Source organism: Musa acuminata, chromosome BXJ3-9 (assembly GCF_036884655.1).
Source record: "Musa acuminata AAA Group cultivar baxijiao chromosome BXJ3-9, Cavendish_Baxijiao_AAA, whole genome shotgun sequence".
NCBI classification, from domain to species: domain Eukaryota; kingdom Viridiplantae; phylum Streptophyta; class Magnoliopsida; order Zingiberales; family Musaceae; genus Musa; species Musa acuminata.
Window position 1 is genome coordinate 9,915,473 of NC_088357.1, and position 17,079 is coordinate 9,932,551.

Consider the following 17,079-nt stretch of genomic DNA (forward strand, 5'->3'; position numbering starts at 1 on the left):
AAATAAATTAGGTAGTATAGAGTTGAACTACCTAAATTGGATCCAACAATCAGCCTAGTAAATCGGTCAAATTAATTAACTAATTAGAGTTTACCAAGTTAAAATTAGCCATGACCAATCAAAAATTTAATTTGGAATCAAAACCTAGTAGAACTAAAAGTAGAAATTGAGCTTCTAATAAAAAAAAGTTGATTTGGGCAAGAATTAAGGTCAAAATTAGTTCAAAAATCAATTTGGGATAGATTGGTCAATTTTGATTTTGACCAATCTATCCCAAATACTGTACGATTCTAATCCCTAAGTTGACTTAGTTTTTATCCCTAATTGTTCTTACGTCGAGATTAGAGTGTGACTTGTTTGGTCAAATAATCTGGATATTATTAACACCATAAACAATTAATCTCAGATCCGATTCCACTATCACATGAACTTACACAAGTGCATGGTAGATGCTATATTTCATGCTTAATTAAACACAACATGACAGGCTTTTCCCAAATGGTTGTCTTCTTCACTTCTTTTATCTCTCCATCTGTGAAAGTGCAATGCGCTTTTTTGTCTTAGTTGTTGATTACCCAAATCTTCGATTCCTTAAATATAGTTTGCTATATCAATACAACCAAAATTATATATTAATAAATATAATTAAATTAATAATCTTATAGTCGTTATTATGAATCCTCGATTCCAAATGGTAGTTAAGCGTCAATTTAATATCACCAGCCATACAGCATCAAATAAATATTTTGAGTGTGATTGGATCCATTAATGATAATAGATATGAGGATATGATTTGTAAATATATGAAGCAAAACCAATGTCTAATTCTATAGTTATTGAGTTGGTTTACCATAAAAATGGGTATAAATGAGAAACTTTATATATAACTCAGTTATGCTTGTTAGGTATATCTATCTTAACCTTATTTATAAGGTCAAAAATAATTAATAATTTTTATAAACTATAGGATATATATCAAATCAAGGGATGTTAAGGTTGCATTTGAGAATGCATTTGTATCGTAGCCGGAGAAAAGAGTTTGAGTGGTAAGTAATTGATGAAAATTATATTATAAATATATATTGACGTAAGTGTTGAATGATAAAAACATATTTCAATACTTCATTGAATATTACGTGATAAATTTACCCTCTAAAATTTTTATTGTTTATTCAAAAGTGAATGCATATTTTTATTTTAAATTAATAAAAATAAATAAATAAAATCTTATGTTAAGGTTTATTTTAGTTCTTGTGATTTTAGTCATTGGCCACTTAGGTCCTTATGGTTTACTCATATCTAAAATAATATCTATATTTTAAAAAACATAGCATATAAGTCCCTTTCATCAAGTTTCAATTAACAAATGTTATAGTCTGATTTGCTTATATAATATGTTAAATTTAAAAAAGATTAAGGTCTATTTTAGCCCTATGATTTTGGTCATGCATCACTTAAGCTCTTATGATTTATTTATGTCTAAAATACTCATTATATTTTTAAAAACGTAATATATAAGTCCCTCCAATCAAGTTAGAGTTAATAGAGTATGCTTACGTAGTATGCTAACTCACAATAAATCATTAATATAATAACACATATAATTTAAGATTAAAAAAATTGATATCACCATCAATGACGGGAGGAGGCATCACTACGGAAGCGACCACCAATAGTAGCACTAAGCTGTTGCTACATAGTAGGACGTTGTACCCCCATGGTAATGACGAGCTCAAGAGCTTCTAGTCCTACATTAGATGAATGTGCGTCGATTAGTCCGACACTATGCACGTAGTGATCTCTTGGTCCCTCTTCCTACTCCTAGGCATCTTTGTCTCGATCGCCTCCCACTTTGTCCTCTCCTGTGCTTCCACGCCTACAACGTGATGGTTTAGCTCTCCCTCACCTCCGCCTCCAACCTCTTTTACCTCTGCATCTCCGTCTTCATCCGTCGATATGGTCTTCGTTGCTTCCTCTTCCTTGACAAGATAGACCTTAATCATTTTTTAAACTTAAATTATATATATTATTATATTATTAATTTATTATGAGTCAACATAGCAGACTTTAATATTTATTAACTTAGACTTGATAGAGGGGTTTATATGCCATGTTTTTAAAAATATAAAGGTTATTTTAGACACGAATAAACCATAAAGACTTAAGTGGTCAATAGTTAAAACTATAAGGGACAAAATAGATCTTAATTCTTTTTTAAACTTAAATTATACGTATTATTATAATTAATGATTTAACGTGAATCAACATACAATAGACTGTAACGTCTATTAATTCAAACTTAAAGTGAGGAGTTTATATGTTACATTTTTCAAAATGTATAGATTATTTTATACACGAGTAAATCAGAAGCGCATAAGTGGTTCATGATCAAAATCATATGCGCTAAAATGAACATTAACCCTAAAAAAATTATATGGCCCCAATATATAATAAATAAAATAAAAATAATTTTTAAAAATAAATGCATAAAATTTTATCTTATATAAAATATAAATTACATTGGTTTCTCACTAAATCTTATAATTTTAGATAAAATCATATGATAATTTTCAAATGTAAAAAATTATATTAATATTTTACAAGGATTATGTGCTAATACTATCCTACCTTAGCATTTGAATATTTTCAAAGTAACATTCAGGTCAAATATGATTAAAATAAATAAATCAACATTGATTCACTTAAATGTGCATTGTGCCACATTTCCTTCCAAACGCACCTAAGTTCTTATGGAATAGCGATATAAAATCCCCTTTATATAGTAAGAAGATATTAAATCCCTTTTTACATAAGCTTAACACATACAAGTCTCTCATGCTCCATTGTATTAGTAGCCAAAAAAACCTTTGACCTTTTGACCATCACTGCACCGCTCCTCATGCCATATAAGTTAGCTGCTCTCTCCACCTCTGCGTCTCCCCCTCCGCCATGGTCCCCGTCAACACCAAGTCCTCCTCCACCCAGAGAACCTCCTCCTTCCCTGCTCACTCCACCAACCGCTACGTATGCTTCCTCGCCATCACCTTCATCACCCTCCTCCTCCTCCTCCTCTTCCTCCTCCAGATCGAAACCCTCAAGTCCTCCCTTTCCTCCTCTTCCTTCTCCTGGCCTTTCTTCCAGTTGCACATGGACGAGTCCCCATGTCATGATGCCACGGCGGAGCTCAACCGCACTCGTTCCATACTCCGCGACTTGGTCACCTTCCTCCCACTCAAGGATGTAAGGGTCTCCGAGAATCCGAGATCAGGCCGCACTTGGTTCATGAGCTCCATGAATGATACATTCGAGGCCGACGACGACGCCCGGCACCTTTACTTCCCGTCGCAGGCGTCAAACGGGCGGCTGCTATGCCTCTCGGCCCGCGACGTTTCCGATGGAGCCAAGAACTCGTATGCATTAGCATGGCGCGAGGCACTCCCACGCGACGCCACGCTCCTTCCCGGACTAACGTTCGTCTCCGACACCTACTACGATCACGGCAACCTGTGGCATGGGATCTCGGCCATCACGCCATTCGTGTCGTGGTACCAGCGGAAGCAGTGCGCGGCTCCCGACCGCTGGGTGCTGTTCCACCGGGGCGAGCTCAGGACTCGAATGGGCGGATGGGTGCAGGCCGTGGCGGAGGCGGCGATCGGAGGTGAGGATCGAGGACTTCAAGGAGTACGGCGACAGACCGTCCTGTTTCGAGCAGGCGGCGGTGTTCAGATACGAGGGGGCGATGAAGAAGACGAGGAAGCGCCAGGTGTACGACATGATGCGGTGCAGGGCCAGATCTCGCTGCGGCGTCACGGCAGAAGCCGTGGGTTCCAAGGCCGCCGTTCGCATGACGCTACTGCTTCGACCGGGGTCGAGGTCGTTCAAGAATGAGTCGGCGGTGATCCGTATCTTCGAGAGGGAGTGCGAGAAGGTGGATGGGTGCACCGTCAAGGTCGCATGGAGCAACAAAATGACGTTCTGCGATCAGGTAATCAAACAGAGTTTTCCTTTCCTCCTTCCGATCTCCAAATGCATCACAGAGTTGTGTGATCACCGATGCAGGTGAAGCTGATGAGCGAGACGGACGTCGTGGCTTCTCCCCACGGAGCGCAGCTGGCGAACTTGTTTCTGATGGACAGGAACAGCAGCATCATGGAGTTCTACCCCAGGGGGTGGCGGGAACGCGCCGGAGCGGGGCAGTACGTCTTCCGTTGGATGGCCGACGGGGCCGGGATGCGGCACAAGGGATCGTGGTGGGATCCCCAAGGCGAGGAATGCGAGAGTACCGATAAGACCCCCTGCATCCCCTTGTACAAGAACAGACAGATTGGGCACGATGAGGTCTACTTCGCCGGCTGGGCCGCTAAAGTTCTGGCTGAGGCGAAGGAGCACAAGTTGAAGGAGGCATCCTACGGCGGCAGAAGCCCGGAGGTCGGATCGACTCCCTGTCCCTGTAGTTAACCCAGGTTGTGTTAGGAGTTCCTCGATTCAACACCAACTGTAATCGAGAGAGACGGATAGGGTAAGGAAATAATGGCAGTAACAGTGGGATGTTACTATATAGGGATTTTAGATTACTTTTGGGGAATTGGATTTCTTTCTTCTTCTTCTTCTTCTTCTTCTTCTTTTCTGCTCCTTTTTTTTTCCTCTTCTGCTTTCAGTCTTCAATTTCTGTGTTCGTTCTCGTGAAATGAATCCGATATATTTCCTTTTCCACATCCTTTTCCCTGTAAAAGAATGTATTTCCAATTATTATGGTTATTCCAAGCCAACTGAAATATCTGCAATACAATTGACTCTAACATAAGTCAAACCTGAGATATATATATCATTGACTCTTTCGGGCTTAGATCCTTGTGTGTCTTCCACCTTTTGTTACCGACACAAGAATTGCTCGGATTCATGTGGCTTTGGGCCTAATCACCGTGTGACAATTCATAGGCTGTGTTTAAATTGTCATTCACTAAAGCAATACATAGATATAAAGATTATTCCAAAATCCAATTGAAACAACAGCGTAGATCCATACGAGGGTAATCAAACACTTATACCACCCATTTTAATATGCAAAGTATAATCCAAGTCAACTGCCTCAGTAGATACAAGAGCTGGAAGATCAACAGACATGGATAAACACAATTCCTATGAAGCTCAGCATTGTTGTCGGAAAGCATAAGAACGAAAACTAGGATCTCGAAGCCATCATTATGATTGTGATTTGTTTATATCATGCAAAACTTCCTGCAGATGCGTCACAGCGGTGTCGTAACTAAGAAATCCCATGAACCAAAACTCATGATTGTCAGCTGAGACGATCTGAATGTATTTTTCTGCAGAATTTGCACTGTTTATTGAAGGATTAGCTGCTCTCAGCTGATGCAAGGGTATAACAACCTGCCATGTAAGGAAATTACAGGAGTTTTAGAAATTTCCGACCACAGTAAACTTCAAAAGCAACACTAGGTCACCAGTTTAATGGGTGAACGGGTTAGACCACTGGATGCCAATCTAATCATTCAAAATTTTCATATACTCAATGTCAAACTAGTCCATCCAAAATTTCATCAGCTTCAGTAGAAGTAGCACAAATTAGAGATCTTATATGTCCTTTGCAAAGGAATCACTATGCATACAATTTACGCTAGATTTCTCCATTTTACAATATATCAGGTAAATGAACATTTAAGTGAATGAGCAACATACCAGCCTTCATTCCTAAGTATCATATATACATTAAAATGGATAACCAAAGAACATATTGCAATAATGTGTTTAACCATTTATACATGAGCCAAACAAAGAGATTGGACCCGAGGAGACTTTATTGTATTGCATGTTAGTGAATGTTTATTACTTCAAACTTTAAGCTCCAACAAGTGGGTAAGTATTCTTCATATATGCATGCACCAACATATTAATTGAACAAGTATCCATGTAGTCATGCATTTGCACATTAGCTTGATAATTTCTTACACAATTAATGAAAAGATTATCGTACATTCTGGTGAATGAATTGCATACCTTATAATAGCTCCACTCAGTTCGATCTCCAACTTTATAAGGAAGAGGGTTATCACCACAAAATGCAAGTTTTGCAGAAGAGAGGTACAGAATTCCCATAATAGGACCAGCTGATGTTGACAGATAGCAGGCATAAGAGTTTCTCAGTTGCTCATCAGGAAATGAATCAAAAGTTTGCCGAAAAATCTTCTCATAACCACCTTCTGCTATAACTTTGGTACCTTGAGCAATTCTACCCATAGCGGCATCGGTAAAGCTAGGGCTTGTTTTCACTGAATAGTGAAAGAATATGACTAATTGCTAATAAGAAATAGATATAAATTCAATCACATTATAGAAGATTAATCCCTTAAAGAAAGAATGTGTCTGCAAACGATGAACCCTACAATTCGATAAAGGGGGCACTTGATGAACAAAATAGTAGTTAGTCAATACAAGATTGAACATGTTATAGTAGTATAGTTCCTTCTCCACCTTATTAATATGACCACCACAAACCATATGTTAGTCACATGTGACCCTGTGACCAAATTATTAAGTTATTTTTCAGTAGTTTGTGAGTTTGTGTAAACTTTTACTGTATCACTATATACATATTTTATATATATATATATATATATATTATAATATGTATATAGTGATACAGTAAACATTTACACAAACTCACAAACTACTGAAATAACTTAATAATTTAAAACAGTTGAGAAGAATCAAATTGAGAAATATTTCTTATGAGCTAATGACCAGAAACTGAATTCCTTAACTAGCACAATCTGTAATGGGAACTCTAACTAGCTAAAGCACTTACCTCAAACAGGAAAAAAAAATTGCAGCCCTTCTTGTTTTTTATTCTTCCAATACACATCCAAATTCATAGGATTATCATTTCAGTATGCATGGACATATCAGAGCTTCCTTTTAGTTGTTTCATGGAAAATAAAAATATGCCATTAATGAGATTAGTAACTAATGGATGGTACATATTACATAATATCGAGGCCCACAAAAAGTGATTGTTTTACCACATCAAGATCTTGCACAATTCATCATTTCATTCCTACACAAGTCCCTTCTCAGACTCTTAACCATCTAACCATGGAGGTCAATGCCCTTTCATGAAGCCACTACCACACACTTATGGCTATTGTCAGGCAACAAGAAGGTTAACAATGACCTTGTCAAAGTTGAACCTCTCACCAACTATCTTAATTTGCCCTTAACATGGAGTTCAATCAATAATTTCCTGAGAAGACACCATAACTGAATTTATTGCCAAGCACATGAATTTTGTATATAGGTGACAGGAAAACTAGCAGCCTAATTGTCCAACAATCTGAGACTGTTTATATGCATTGCGGTTGACATAGTGGAAACAGACTGCAATATTTGTAGGAAGATAATTTTCATTGAAAATTCCATCATCACATTTTATTCAGGGTTTGACATTAAAACGTTTCGTAGATAAGTCCTTTTCCCGAACTAGAGGCAAAAACTTATCGAACTCCATCACTGAAATCATGACTCTTCAAGTAAACAAAGAATCTAAGTTCCATCAATCACTATTTCTCTAATCTTCATTAAACTCTATCAAAAGTTCCATCTTCAGTTTTCTTATAATACTTCTTATCTAGTTTATGCTCTCGTTGAGAGAAAATAGGCAGAAGTACCAAGAAAGCTTAATGCACGTGTACGGGTTAATGCAAATCCCTGAAGCTCCAAGAGCAAACATCAACAAAATCCATTCCATGGTCTCCAACATTTCCTAAATGTTCTTACTAAGATCAACCGATCGAGTAACAGTCTCTAACTTCAGGACACAAAAATCTACACTGGGAAATATCATCTAAAAACAAAATTTTTAAGCGAGAATTCCTCTAAAGATGGTACTACTTACAGTGTTGCCATGTGTTTCTTGACAGATCCTCGGCCTTCTTTGCCGTCTCCCTGACTTTCTTCCCCCAACTGCTAAGCACGTTTTTGACCGTTTCCAACGCATCTAATCACCACGAACTCCGAAATCAATCGAAATTGCGATTGCTTTCAGATTCAACAGAGGGAAAGTAAGGCGAGAATGAGAAGAAAGACAGTACTTTGGTTGTCGGTAACCGTCGGTGAGGAAGCGATGTAGAGGTGGTGAACGGTCGGCACCGGGGAGGCGCCGCCATGGCCGTATCCGGCTGCGGAGGAAGGGGCCTCCCTCGTCAGATCGCTGCTCCAAGTGACGGACTTTTCCACCACCGGCGGAGGATCGGACGGCAGAGATCGGACGGAGTCGGACGGAGACGGAGGAGGACCGATGTCGGGCGATCTTCCACCACCGTCGGATCGAGGCTTGGCGGCATCATCAACGGCCGGATCCATCCCGATCACATCAGTTTGCCTCTATCGCGTGGATTGGGATCGCCCAACCGCCCGACGTCCGCTTCCTTCCTTCGAGACGCGGCTTGCGACGTCCCTGTTGTATCCACGAATGCGGTCTGCTGCTCCTGCGGACCACGTTAGGGTTGCCATGGGAAGTTGCCGCCTATCGAACGCTCAAATCCGCAGGGCACCGACAGAAATACGTTTAATACGCTTTTCTGACACTCACAACCTCACCTGTTGTTTTACTGGAGGAAACGAGGGGACCCACTTGAGACTCGCGAATCCCAACCACACGCACGTAGAAGCAACGTGTAACCAAGAAAACAAATAAAGGACGGAGCAACAATTAATACTGGGCGAGAAATGCGTCGTGACACGACATAACTCACCACGCATTAATTTGGGCCAACCGGATCGGACGCCGTCAAACTGCAATAAATGCGAACTCGAGTCTGGCTTGGATCGGAGCTCGATCGCTCGAATTGGGTCATAAGTTATGGTGCGATTGGACCGTTTGTAATTGGAATCTTCTTCGGCTATTTCTTTCTTCTCAATGACAGAATCAGCTACGACCGTCTTTCTTATGGATAGGGGGAAGGTCAAGCGTTGACTTGCAACCATTAGCTCGATCCAGTGAGATGATACACACTATCAGAGGAACATTATGAACAGCCAGCCATATGAAAGAAGGTATTGGGTCAACTTAGCACTGGATCCTTGGACTTGGATCTGGTAGCTTCTTCTGATCCAAAGATCCAAGTCAAATTAGGGTTCATCGGGCTACAAATCCCTCTCGCCACCTTGTTGTATATTAATATTAGTAAAATACACAGTCCCAAAACTAATAACACGACCATGTTCTTGGCAGAAACTCGATGGGTTTCTGTGCAGAGCCTGTGGTTAGAATCCATGGCCATGTGTGTGAGCTGCAAGAATGGCTGTCTTCCCCACAGCTAGGAAGAAACTGGTCCATCCAACGTACCTTCTACATGAACCAGAGCCCACAGGTTGCAGCCATCGCTTGCACACGTAGTCAAAGTCTCATCATTCTGTTTGACCTTTCTTTTGGCCTCTTGTCTTAACTGGCTCTCCGAAAGTTCACGGCCTTCTTGTCTTCTTCACCTTTGCATGCACCTGCGCAGCAGTGATCCCAACCAGAGCAGGCACTTGTCCTTGCTGCGCGCATCATGACACCCAGTCGAAACTATTTGCAGCTGTTCTTTCTCTTCCTCTGTTCTGAAACATTGCATTCCAACCCCAGCCTGCCTTGAGAATTCAATGGATCTAGGCTTCGTCAGTTGGTCTTGACTCTGTGGATGTGGTTTCAGTTTTGTGTGATGCGAATGAATGATTCATTCCCACTCATCAGATTCGAGCTGAAGCAGAAGATGAGGTGTAGTCTGACAAAGATTTTTGTTGCTCTCTCATTATTGAATCACAAAGTGATGAACACAGTAAAATTCCTCTGCTTCATTTTGCCACTGGGAATTTTCTACTAGACACTTTTTGTCTCACATGCATTTCACATCTTTCCTCCATTTCATTCTGCCACTCATAAAACATTGCTACATTCATGTTAATCACAAAAAATGAAAGGAAAAGAAAGCCTTCACTTCATCATCAAGCAGAATTAAGGAGTTTTGGTTTGAATTTTGCTAATAGTATTACTGCAGCAGCATCTTTTTCTACATCAAAGAAACAATCCTTCACCAAACAGGAAGGTTTAGCAACCTCACCAATCAAAACACCAACTTTCTAATCTTTTAAGCAGGCCTCAATTTTCAAGTCCATATTTTGCAAACAAGTTTGACAACATAAATCAGTTTGGTCTCCCATCATAAAGAGAATCAGCTTCACCACTATGATAATCTTGCAGTTCTGATACTGCAAAACACAGAAATAAAGAGAGATCTGCTTCATTAATATGATAATACCCCAACATTTTATTTTTGTCGAGTGGCACAGCCCGATTCGATGGAATCAATTATCAAATGGTACAAACACATCATTATAATGTGAAATAACTCAGGTATGAAACTATATGAAAAATGGATCTGCAGTTATTACAAGCTAAGATTAGCTTGTGGCATTAATTACAATAGATCTAATAGGTGCAATATGCCATGGGCTGTAAGGGATTAGATCTTAGGATGGATCTTCTAAGAGCACCTCCAATTCCAATAAGAAACACTAGAATCACCACTACATGAAGTTTTATATGTTCACTTCCCAAGGTTCATCATACTTGACTCCTCTTTTGTATCATGGAGGGAAGCAAAGTCCAGAGTCTGAGGCAGACAAGCAGTCAAACAATAGGATGGCAGACAAAAGATGTACAATAAGAAAAAAAGTTCACTTAAAAATGTCAACAAATAAAACCTTTTCAAGGAAAGCTACTTCCTCCTTTTCTTCAACTCTATTCTTTTTTTTTCTTTTAATTTGGGTGGCAATTTTTGATCGCCCAAAGGATTTATCTACTAGTTTCTCACAAAATGGAGAAAAAGAACAACAACAACAACAACAACAACAACAACAAAGACACTCACAACTAGTTGCCCCCTATCTTGATCATGACACAGGTCTCCTCAGTTCTCTCAATTTCTTCCCTTGCTCCTTTTGATCTTTGCAGACTCTGGAATTTTGTTGACTTGACAAAACTGGTGGCTGCTTGATTCATTTCCAAGGCGTCGGTAAAGGACTGGACTGCCCAGTTTTATTAGATCCTCCTTTTCCATTCATCTTTTTATCATTTTGGTTTTGCCAAAATTATGACCACTATGCCCCACTAATAAACCAGACTACTTGTTGGAAAGTACCAGTGTCTTCAAAGCAGGTAAGTAGCGCACACAAAGTCTTCTTCATGAGATTGATGAGCTGCTTAATTTCCTCCTTTTACTAGCTGGAGAATCACCTCCACATGTTGCATGAGATCCAGCAGTTGTATCATCACTGTTATAGCTTAGGCATGCTGCATCCAACACCCCAATTGGGCTTTGTGGTAGAGAGGAAACTGATGAAATAGCAATTTTGCGTGGCCTAGACCTCACTGCCATCAAGTCTTGGATCACCTCAAAACACCTCAAGACACCTTCCTGCAAAACCAACAGTCCAATACCAGATAAGAACTTCAAGAACATCAACCGGTCGGTAATGGAACATGAAGCCAATCAAAGAAACACACAAATATGAAGAAGAGCAAGCACTTGGGATCGGATGCACCTGCACAACATGGATACAGCATGACAAAGCCTTCTCGACTTCTACAACCTGAGTTTCCCTCAAAGCTGACAGCGCAATGGCCGCAGCAACTTCGGATGGTCTGAATACTAACAAATCGGTCCCTGAATGGCATTGTCCCTTGGTCATACAACTTAATCCACCAAACTAAGTCTAACAGGGTTGAGGAAAGATGAACATGACAGCTTAAACAATGAGATGATCTATATACCTCTAGCCATGCTTAAGATGAGTTCCACGGACCGAGACACCAATATCTTGCTTGGGGGACTACCACCATTGAACTTATGAAGGAAGAAATCTACGTAAGAGAAGGGAGTCACTGCTTGCATCCTCCATTTGAGGGTGCTAAGCACCAGTAGCTCCATTCTTTGTATAGTCTTTGCTTCAAATACATATTTTGCATCGCCTACCTAGCGAAAGCAATGCACCACAGATTCAGAATAACTATATGGTCAAAGAACACGACATGGAATTATAATTACAAAGCTTTTCTCACTTGTAAGTCCAGAGATAGAGGGACTTCGGTTTCCTCCATTTTCGCAGCCAAAGATAAGCAGGCCACAGATAATAGTTGTGTCATCCAAGCCTTTCCTTGCTGCAAATAGTATTAAATCAAGTTAAGATCATTCCTTCCCACGAGACAAAGGAATCAACTTGAACTTGAAAACCACACTTTGCAGATCCGGGTACATGCAATGCGTGCTCAAAGATCAGATTACAGGCAATTGTGAGAGTTCTTACAGGAAGCTCATAGCCAGAGAGGAACCGATCCAAGTAATTTACTGCTAAATATGCACTGAGCGGACCGAAGCTGTAATGGGCATGAACCTGTTCCACAAACCATAAGACACATTGATCACAAAAGAGTTGTGGACCAAATTTTGCATCAATACATGGGAAACTTTGCAAGATAGAGTAGCACAATATCCATCAACATTATCAAGTGACAAGTAGATGGCTATTAAAAGAAATCGTTCTCCAAATCAAATCATTGAAGAATTCTACACGAGAGACAAAAGTAACATAAAGATCAGGAAGAAAGGCTCGATAAGTACACTGTTTTGTTTGAGAAGCCAACATTGCAGATTCCAAGATCCAAATGTCAATATCAGAAAGGTAATGCTATGTTGACTAAAAGCCACAGAAATCCCAAATACCTTAGAAAGCTGGTACCAAAAACAAGAGTCTCATTCAACAAAGTCACCGAAGTTGACTAAGAACAGGTAGAAAAAGAAAAATAACCCCACCTTCAAGATCCAATCGATGGCATCTCTCCTGATAGCCAAGTCTAGAGCCCCGGACCGCAGCCTCTCGGCATAGTCCTCCCTCGGCATATATTCCGTTTCTCGCTCAACCAGCGACCCCAAGCGCTCATCCGAGAGAACGGGAAAGTCCACGAGGAAATCCCCGTAAAAATGGGGACTTTTCACCCCAGAAACCCAACCAAACCCACGCCCATCCTCCTCCCCATCAACATCATCGTCAAAACCCAGGACGCTACTGTTGTCCTCGGCGCAGAGGAGGATGGAGGCAGCACAGTCAAAGCTTGGAGCCATCGCTAGGGAATAGAGACACAGATTCGAATATGGGAAAGATGGTATCTTTCTTGTGGAAATAGAGCCCCTGTTCTCCTTCCTCCCCGCTTCTCCTTCAAAGGTGGCTCCTTTTCATGGAGTTCAACGTTGGCAGTCCTCAGAGGAGAAGCAAAGAGAGAGGAGTAGGAGGAGGAGGAGAAGAGGGGATGGGGGGCAACTGTTGCATAGGGAGGAAAGCAGGGATTTTGTAGGGGAGAGACACAGCACCTGTTGGCATAGGGAGAGCAAATGGCAGACAGAATTATAGACAATAAGAAGGGGTATAAACAACATGGCATTAAAAAAACAATTTTTTTTTCCTCCTCTCTCTTCTTGTTCTCTACTTCTTGGGGTGATGATTGATAAAGAATGATGAAGTTATAATTGATTGGTGGGATAGGGAGATTTAAGTGTATGATGTGGTTGTACAATCACATGATTTAGAAAAGAGATATTGTGTTTCATGTCTATGCAAAATTATGATTAGGGTGGGGTCTTAACTTTCAAAGGACCATCTTTACAATTACCATCTAGGGTTCTCAATCAAGGATTTGAAGTGAAATGACCAGAAAAGCCAACTCACTCTCAATGACAAATTTCACTTTTACTCATATTTGATGAGAGGTGGAAGGAATTCAATGAGAAAGGATTGGTGTTGGATTCATGAGCAATGGGATTGAGGTAGGGTACAATTTAGGGCAAGGATAGGATAGGATTTCATGGAAGTAAAAGTTTCTTAGATGTGAATCAACCTTAATTTGCCAAACTCTTCTTACTAATACTCTAAAACCAACAAAATTATCATTCTCAAAGGTTAATATATCATGATTTTTCTACATTGGACTTTTCCTATCCTCACTGCTTTTCATTTTAACCAAAGAATTATTTGAGAATTTTTATATTTTCAATTTGGTCATGAGAACTGTTTGGAAGATGATATATTTGTTCCACCTAATGCCTCCAATTGAATCAACTGAATAGATGGCATACAGATTTTATAATACTTAGGGAATTCATATGATTAGTTTCCTTCCATAAACCTCAACTGGAAGTTGTATTTGTTGTGTAGTATAAGTTGGCTTATCATTGTGTAATATATGTCACAAAATAAAAACTTTAGTACACATTTGCTAATCTAATCCTTTAAGCAGTTTATGCAGTCTTCTGTTAGATCTATCATCTTTCTCTGCTGATCCATTACTCAGCATTAGACATACTGTCTACAGTGAGCACAGACCAGCCATTAATGCACCAGTTTTGATGGCCATACTACCTGTGTTCATGATAGTACCGCAACTGGGAATAAGAAATGTTTGCAGCTCGTGAACCGCAAGAGTTCACTGTAGTGTGGCCCTCTCAGATGCAGCTTGGGAACTCAATGCTCCATGAACCATTAAGCTGTGAGGGTTTGCAGGAATCACCTCATGTCAGAGTGAGAAACAACCTGGAAGACAGTCAAATCAAAGAAGTGGAATTAATAATGCCTGAGAGCAGCATCTACTTGTGATCGTGCTTCATCTGATGGAGATCGTAAATTTGCAGCTGCAATATACGTCGTCCCTCCTTCCTTTCCTTGTGCCTTTTTCTCTTCTTTCAATGCTTCTTTTTATGACCTAAAGCTACAGCCAAGTCAGGTGGGGGGGGAAGGCTTTAACCATGCTGGTGGCACATGCACACAGAGTTCTATAAGCTAATATATCCCATCCACAGCTGTGGAAGCTTTTGGTCTCAGGCTTGTGGGTGAGAGAGAGAGAGAGAGAGAGAGAGAGAGCATGCACGAGTAGTGTGAAGTGTGGACTGATCCCTTTCTTTCTTGGCCTTCCTTGAGACTTCTGTTCTATTTGTTGGGTGCTGTTGTTTGCCTCAGTTTGAGATTCGAGCTCTCTGTGTGTACTGTTGCAGAAACAGATGCATCTACTGCCTTCCTCCTCTTTATCATGCCTTCTCTTTGACCACCTTTCATTGGCTGCTACCTACAACTATGATTCTCTCTCTCTCTCTCTTTGCATGTATGTGTCTTGCAAACGCTGCACTAGTGTTTTCTGTAGACCGTCATAGTGTCATGCAACATTGGAGAAAGAAGTGGAAAAGATGAATGAAATGGATGCATAAGGATATGCTCATGAACCATTTCGAATGGTGTTCGAAATCAGTGATCATGCAGAGAAAAGCACATGAATTTAGCACTCGTTTGGTAGTATTATTCGGTGGTGAAGTTTATTTGGACAAACACTGATGAATTCACCAGATGTCTTGTGAATGTAGATGATAACCTAAATAGCTAAATTAATTCCTTCTTTATCAAATCATTAGTTATTTGTCAACAATATGTATGTATGTATGTATGTATGTATGTATATGGGATTCCTATTGCAATAATTATATATATATATATATATATATATATATAATTTGTTATAACATACAAATTATGTGAGTTGATTGCTGTATAATCAATCACAACAAATATACCCATCACATCCTTGTTTTTCTTGTTTCTCCTTTGGTCTTGAGATTTGATTTTATTAAATTCCTACTGAATATATTTGAAGTATTTTTATATTTTTAATATAAAATAAAAGCGAATTTGAGTGAATGTATTATCATAAAATATTTTGAATGTTTGGTAAATAATATATAAAAATTATATTTTAAGTATACATTGACGTGAGTATTGCTTGGTAAAATTATATTTCAAAGGCACTTTGAATATATGTAATAAATTTACCCTTTAATATTTTTAATATTGATTTAAGATAAATTTATATTTTTATTTAACCTAATAAGTAAATAAATAAAATAAAATAGATGAATGTATGTAATCCCAGAAAAATTAAAATTATCTATATATATAATAAATAAATAATCATATAAGATAAATATAAAATATTTTTTTTTAAATAAATAAATAAATAAAGCTCTATTTTATATAAGACATAAATCATATAAGTTTCTCACTAAATTAATGTTATGATTTTAGACAATATTATAGGATGTTTTAAGAATTAAAAAAATTATATTAGTGTCCAACAAATCCTCAATACAGCATTAAGGCCAAATGTAATTTTTTTTTAAAATTCATGTGCCTTGGGCAATATGTTAAATGTGTTCCTAAATGCACCTTTTATCAAATTATATATATTTGGATAAATTACTTAAAAAATCTCTTATTTAAATTTTTTTAGTTAAATTTTTTTTTTTTTTTTCTAGTACATTCTTTATTTTCTAAAGGATGAAATTATCCCTAGCCTCTCTATAGCCCTCTTCCTCTATCATCATCTCTTTACTCTTTATCTAATTTTTTTCTATCGCATTGATCGTCATCGCTCTTGTCTCTCCTCTTCGTTTTTACTGGTGTTAAGATTTGATGAAGGAATAAGAGATGTTGAAAAAAATGAAGATGATAGTAATACGTTCATGTGATAACAAGTCAAATACTAAATATAATTAAAAAAAAATGATACTTTACAAGAATAAATAAGAAAGGGGTGCTAATCGAAAGCAAATAAGAATAAAGATTATTTAGGAGAATTTGTCCTATATATTTTATATTTTTTAAAAAATAAAATCGATAAATTATTTAATTAATCGAATATAAACAATGGTCATCATTGTTGGTTTACATTTGCATGAGAACTTTCGAGTATATTCAATATAATAAATCAATTAATTTATCATAGAACCTTTGAGGATGATGTGACCTCTCATAAGTTTGATGTGATGTTTTTTACACATATTATTAGACCCCAAAGGTGACATTGACACTTCTCTTAGTCATACACCATATATATATATATATATATATATATATATATATATATATATATATATATGTATATATAATAACCTTTAAAGGGTTCATTTGCTTAATAAGCTTAAAAGG

The 17,079-nt window shown here is 38.5% G+C and overlaps 2 protein-coding genes and 1 pseudogene across 6 annotated transcripts; 1 reads left to right on the forward strand and 2 right to left on the reverse strand.

The window, feature by feature from the left end:
- The first annotated feature begins 2,743 nt into the window (after nucleotides 1-2,743).
- On the forward strand, nucleotides 2,744-4,458 carry LOC135650049 (uncharacterized; annotated as a pseudogene).
- A 486-nt stretch (nucleotides 4,459-4,944) lies between these two features.
- Nucleotides 4,945-8,461, reverse strand: LOC135648752 (GLABRA2 expression modulator-like). 4 transcript variants are annotated; one of them, XM_065166679.1, is made up of 5 exons: nucleotides 8,109-8,461; nucleotides 7,913-8,014; nucleotides 6,240-6,290; nucleotides 6,019-6,128; nucleotides 4,945-5,391 (listed from the first exon to the last, which is right to left on the reverse strand). In XM_065166679.1, exons 1-5 carry the CDS (start codon nucleotides 8,377-8,379, stop codon nucleotides 5,203-5,205), a joined length of 723 nt encoding a protein of 240 aa, XP_065022751.1. In that variant the 5' UTR covers nucleotides 8,380-8,461; the 3' UTR covers nucleotides 4,945-5,202. The 4 variants fall into 4 exon arrangements, with proteins under 4 accessions (XP_065022751.1, XP_065022750.1, XP_065022752.1 ...); XM_065166678.1 differs by having other exon boundaries at nucleotides 6,219-6,290; XM_065166680.1 differs by lacking the exon at nucleotides 6,240-6,290 and having other exon boundaries at nucleotides 8,109-8,460.
- A 2,255-nt stretch (nucleotides 8,462-10,716) lies between these two features.
- LOC135583619 (cyclin-D4-1-like) lies at nucleotides 10,717-13,506 on the reverse strand. 2 transcript variants are annotated; one of them, XM_065167779.1, is made up of 7 exons: nucleotides 12,870-13,506; nucleotides 12,678-12,788; nucleotides 12,364-12,450; nucleotides 12,119-12,217; nucleotides 11,831-12,032; nucleotides 11,602-11,723; nucleotides 10,717-11,474 (listed from the first exon to the last, which is right to left on the reverse strand). In XM_065167779.1, the coding sequence occupies exons 1-7, from the start codon at nucleotides 13,176-13,178 to the stop codon at nucleotides 11,241-11,243; spliced, it is 1,164 nt and encodes a 387-aa protein (XP_065023851.1). In that variant the 5' UTR covers nucleotides 13,179-13,506; the 3' UTR covers nucleotides 10,717-11,240. The 2 variants fall into 2 exon arrangements, with proteins under 2 accessions (XP_065023851.1, XP_065023852.1); XM_065167780.1 differs by lacking the exon at nucleotides 12,678-12,788 and having other exon boundaries at nucleotides 12,870-13,498.
- Nucleotides 13,507-17,079: the final 3,573 nt, after the last annotated feature.

Excerpts from the sequence above, each read along its gene's own strand:
- LOC135648752 (XM_065166677.1), bottom strand. The coding sequence starts at position 8,379 with ATGGATCCGGCCGTTGATGATGCCGCCAAGCCTCGATCCGACGGTGGT. Across the intron at positions 6,291-7,912 it reads AAGAAACACATGGCAACACT|TGAAAACAAGCCCTAGCTTT; the intron begins GTAAGTAGTACC and ends TTCACTATTCAG. Across the intron at positions 5,392-6,018 it reads CTGAGTGGAGCTATTATAAG|GTTGTTATACCCTTGCATCA; the intron begins GTATGCAATTCA and ends CTTACATGGCAG.
- LOC135583619 (XM_065167779.1), bottom strand. The coding sequence starts at position 13,178 with ATGGCTCCAAGCTTTGACTGTGCTGCCTCCATCCTCCTCTGCGCCGAG. Across the intron at positions 12,789-12,869 it reads CCATCGATTGGATCTTGAAG|CTTTCTAAGGTATTTGGGAT; the intron begins GTGGGGTTATTT and ends TTTTGGTACCAG. Across the intron at positions 12,033-12,118 it reads CTCTATCTCTGGACTTACAA|GTAGGCGATGCAAAATATGT; the intron begins GTGAGAAAAGCT and ends TGCTTTCGCTAG.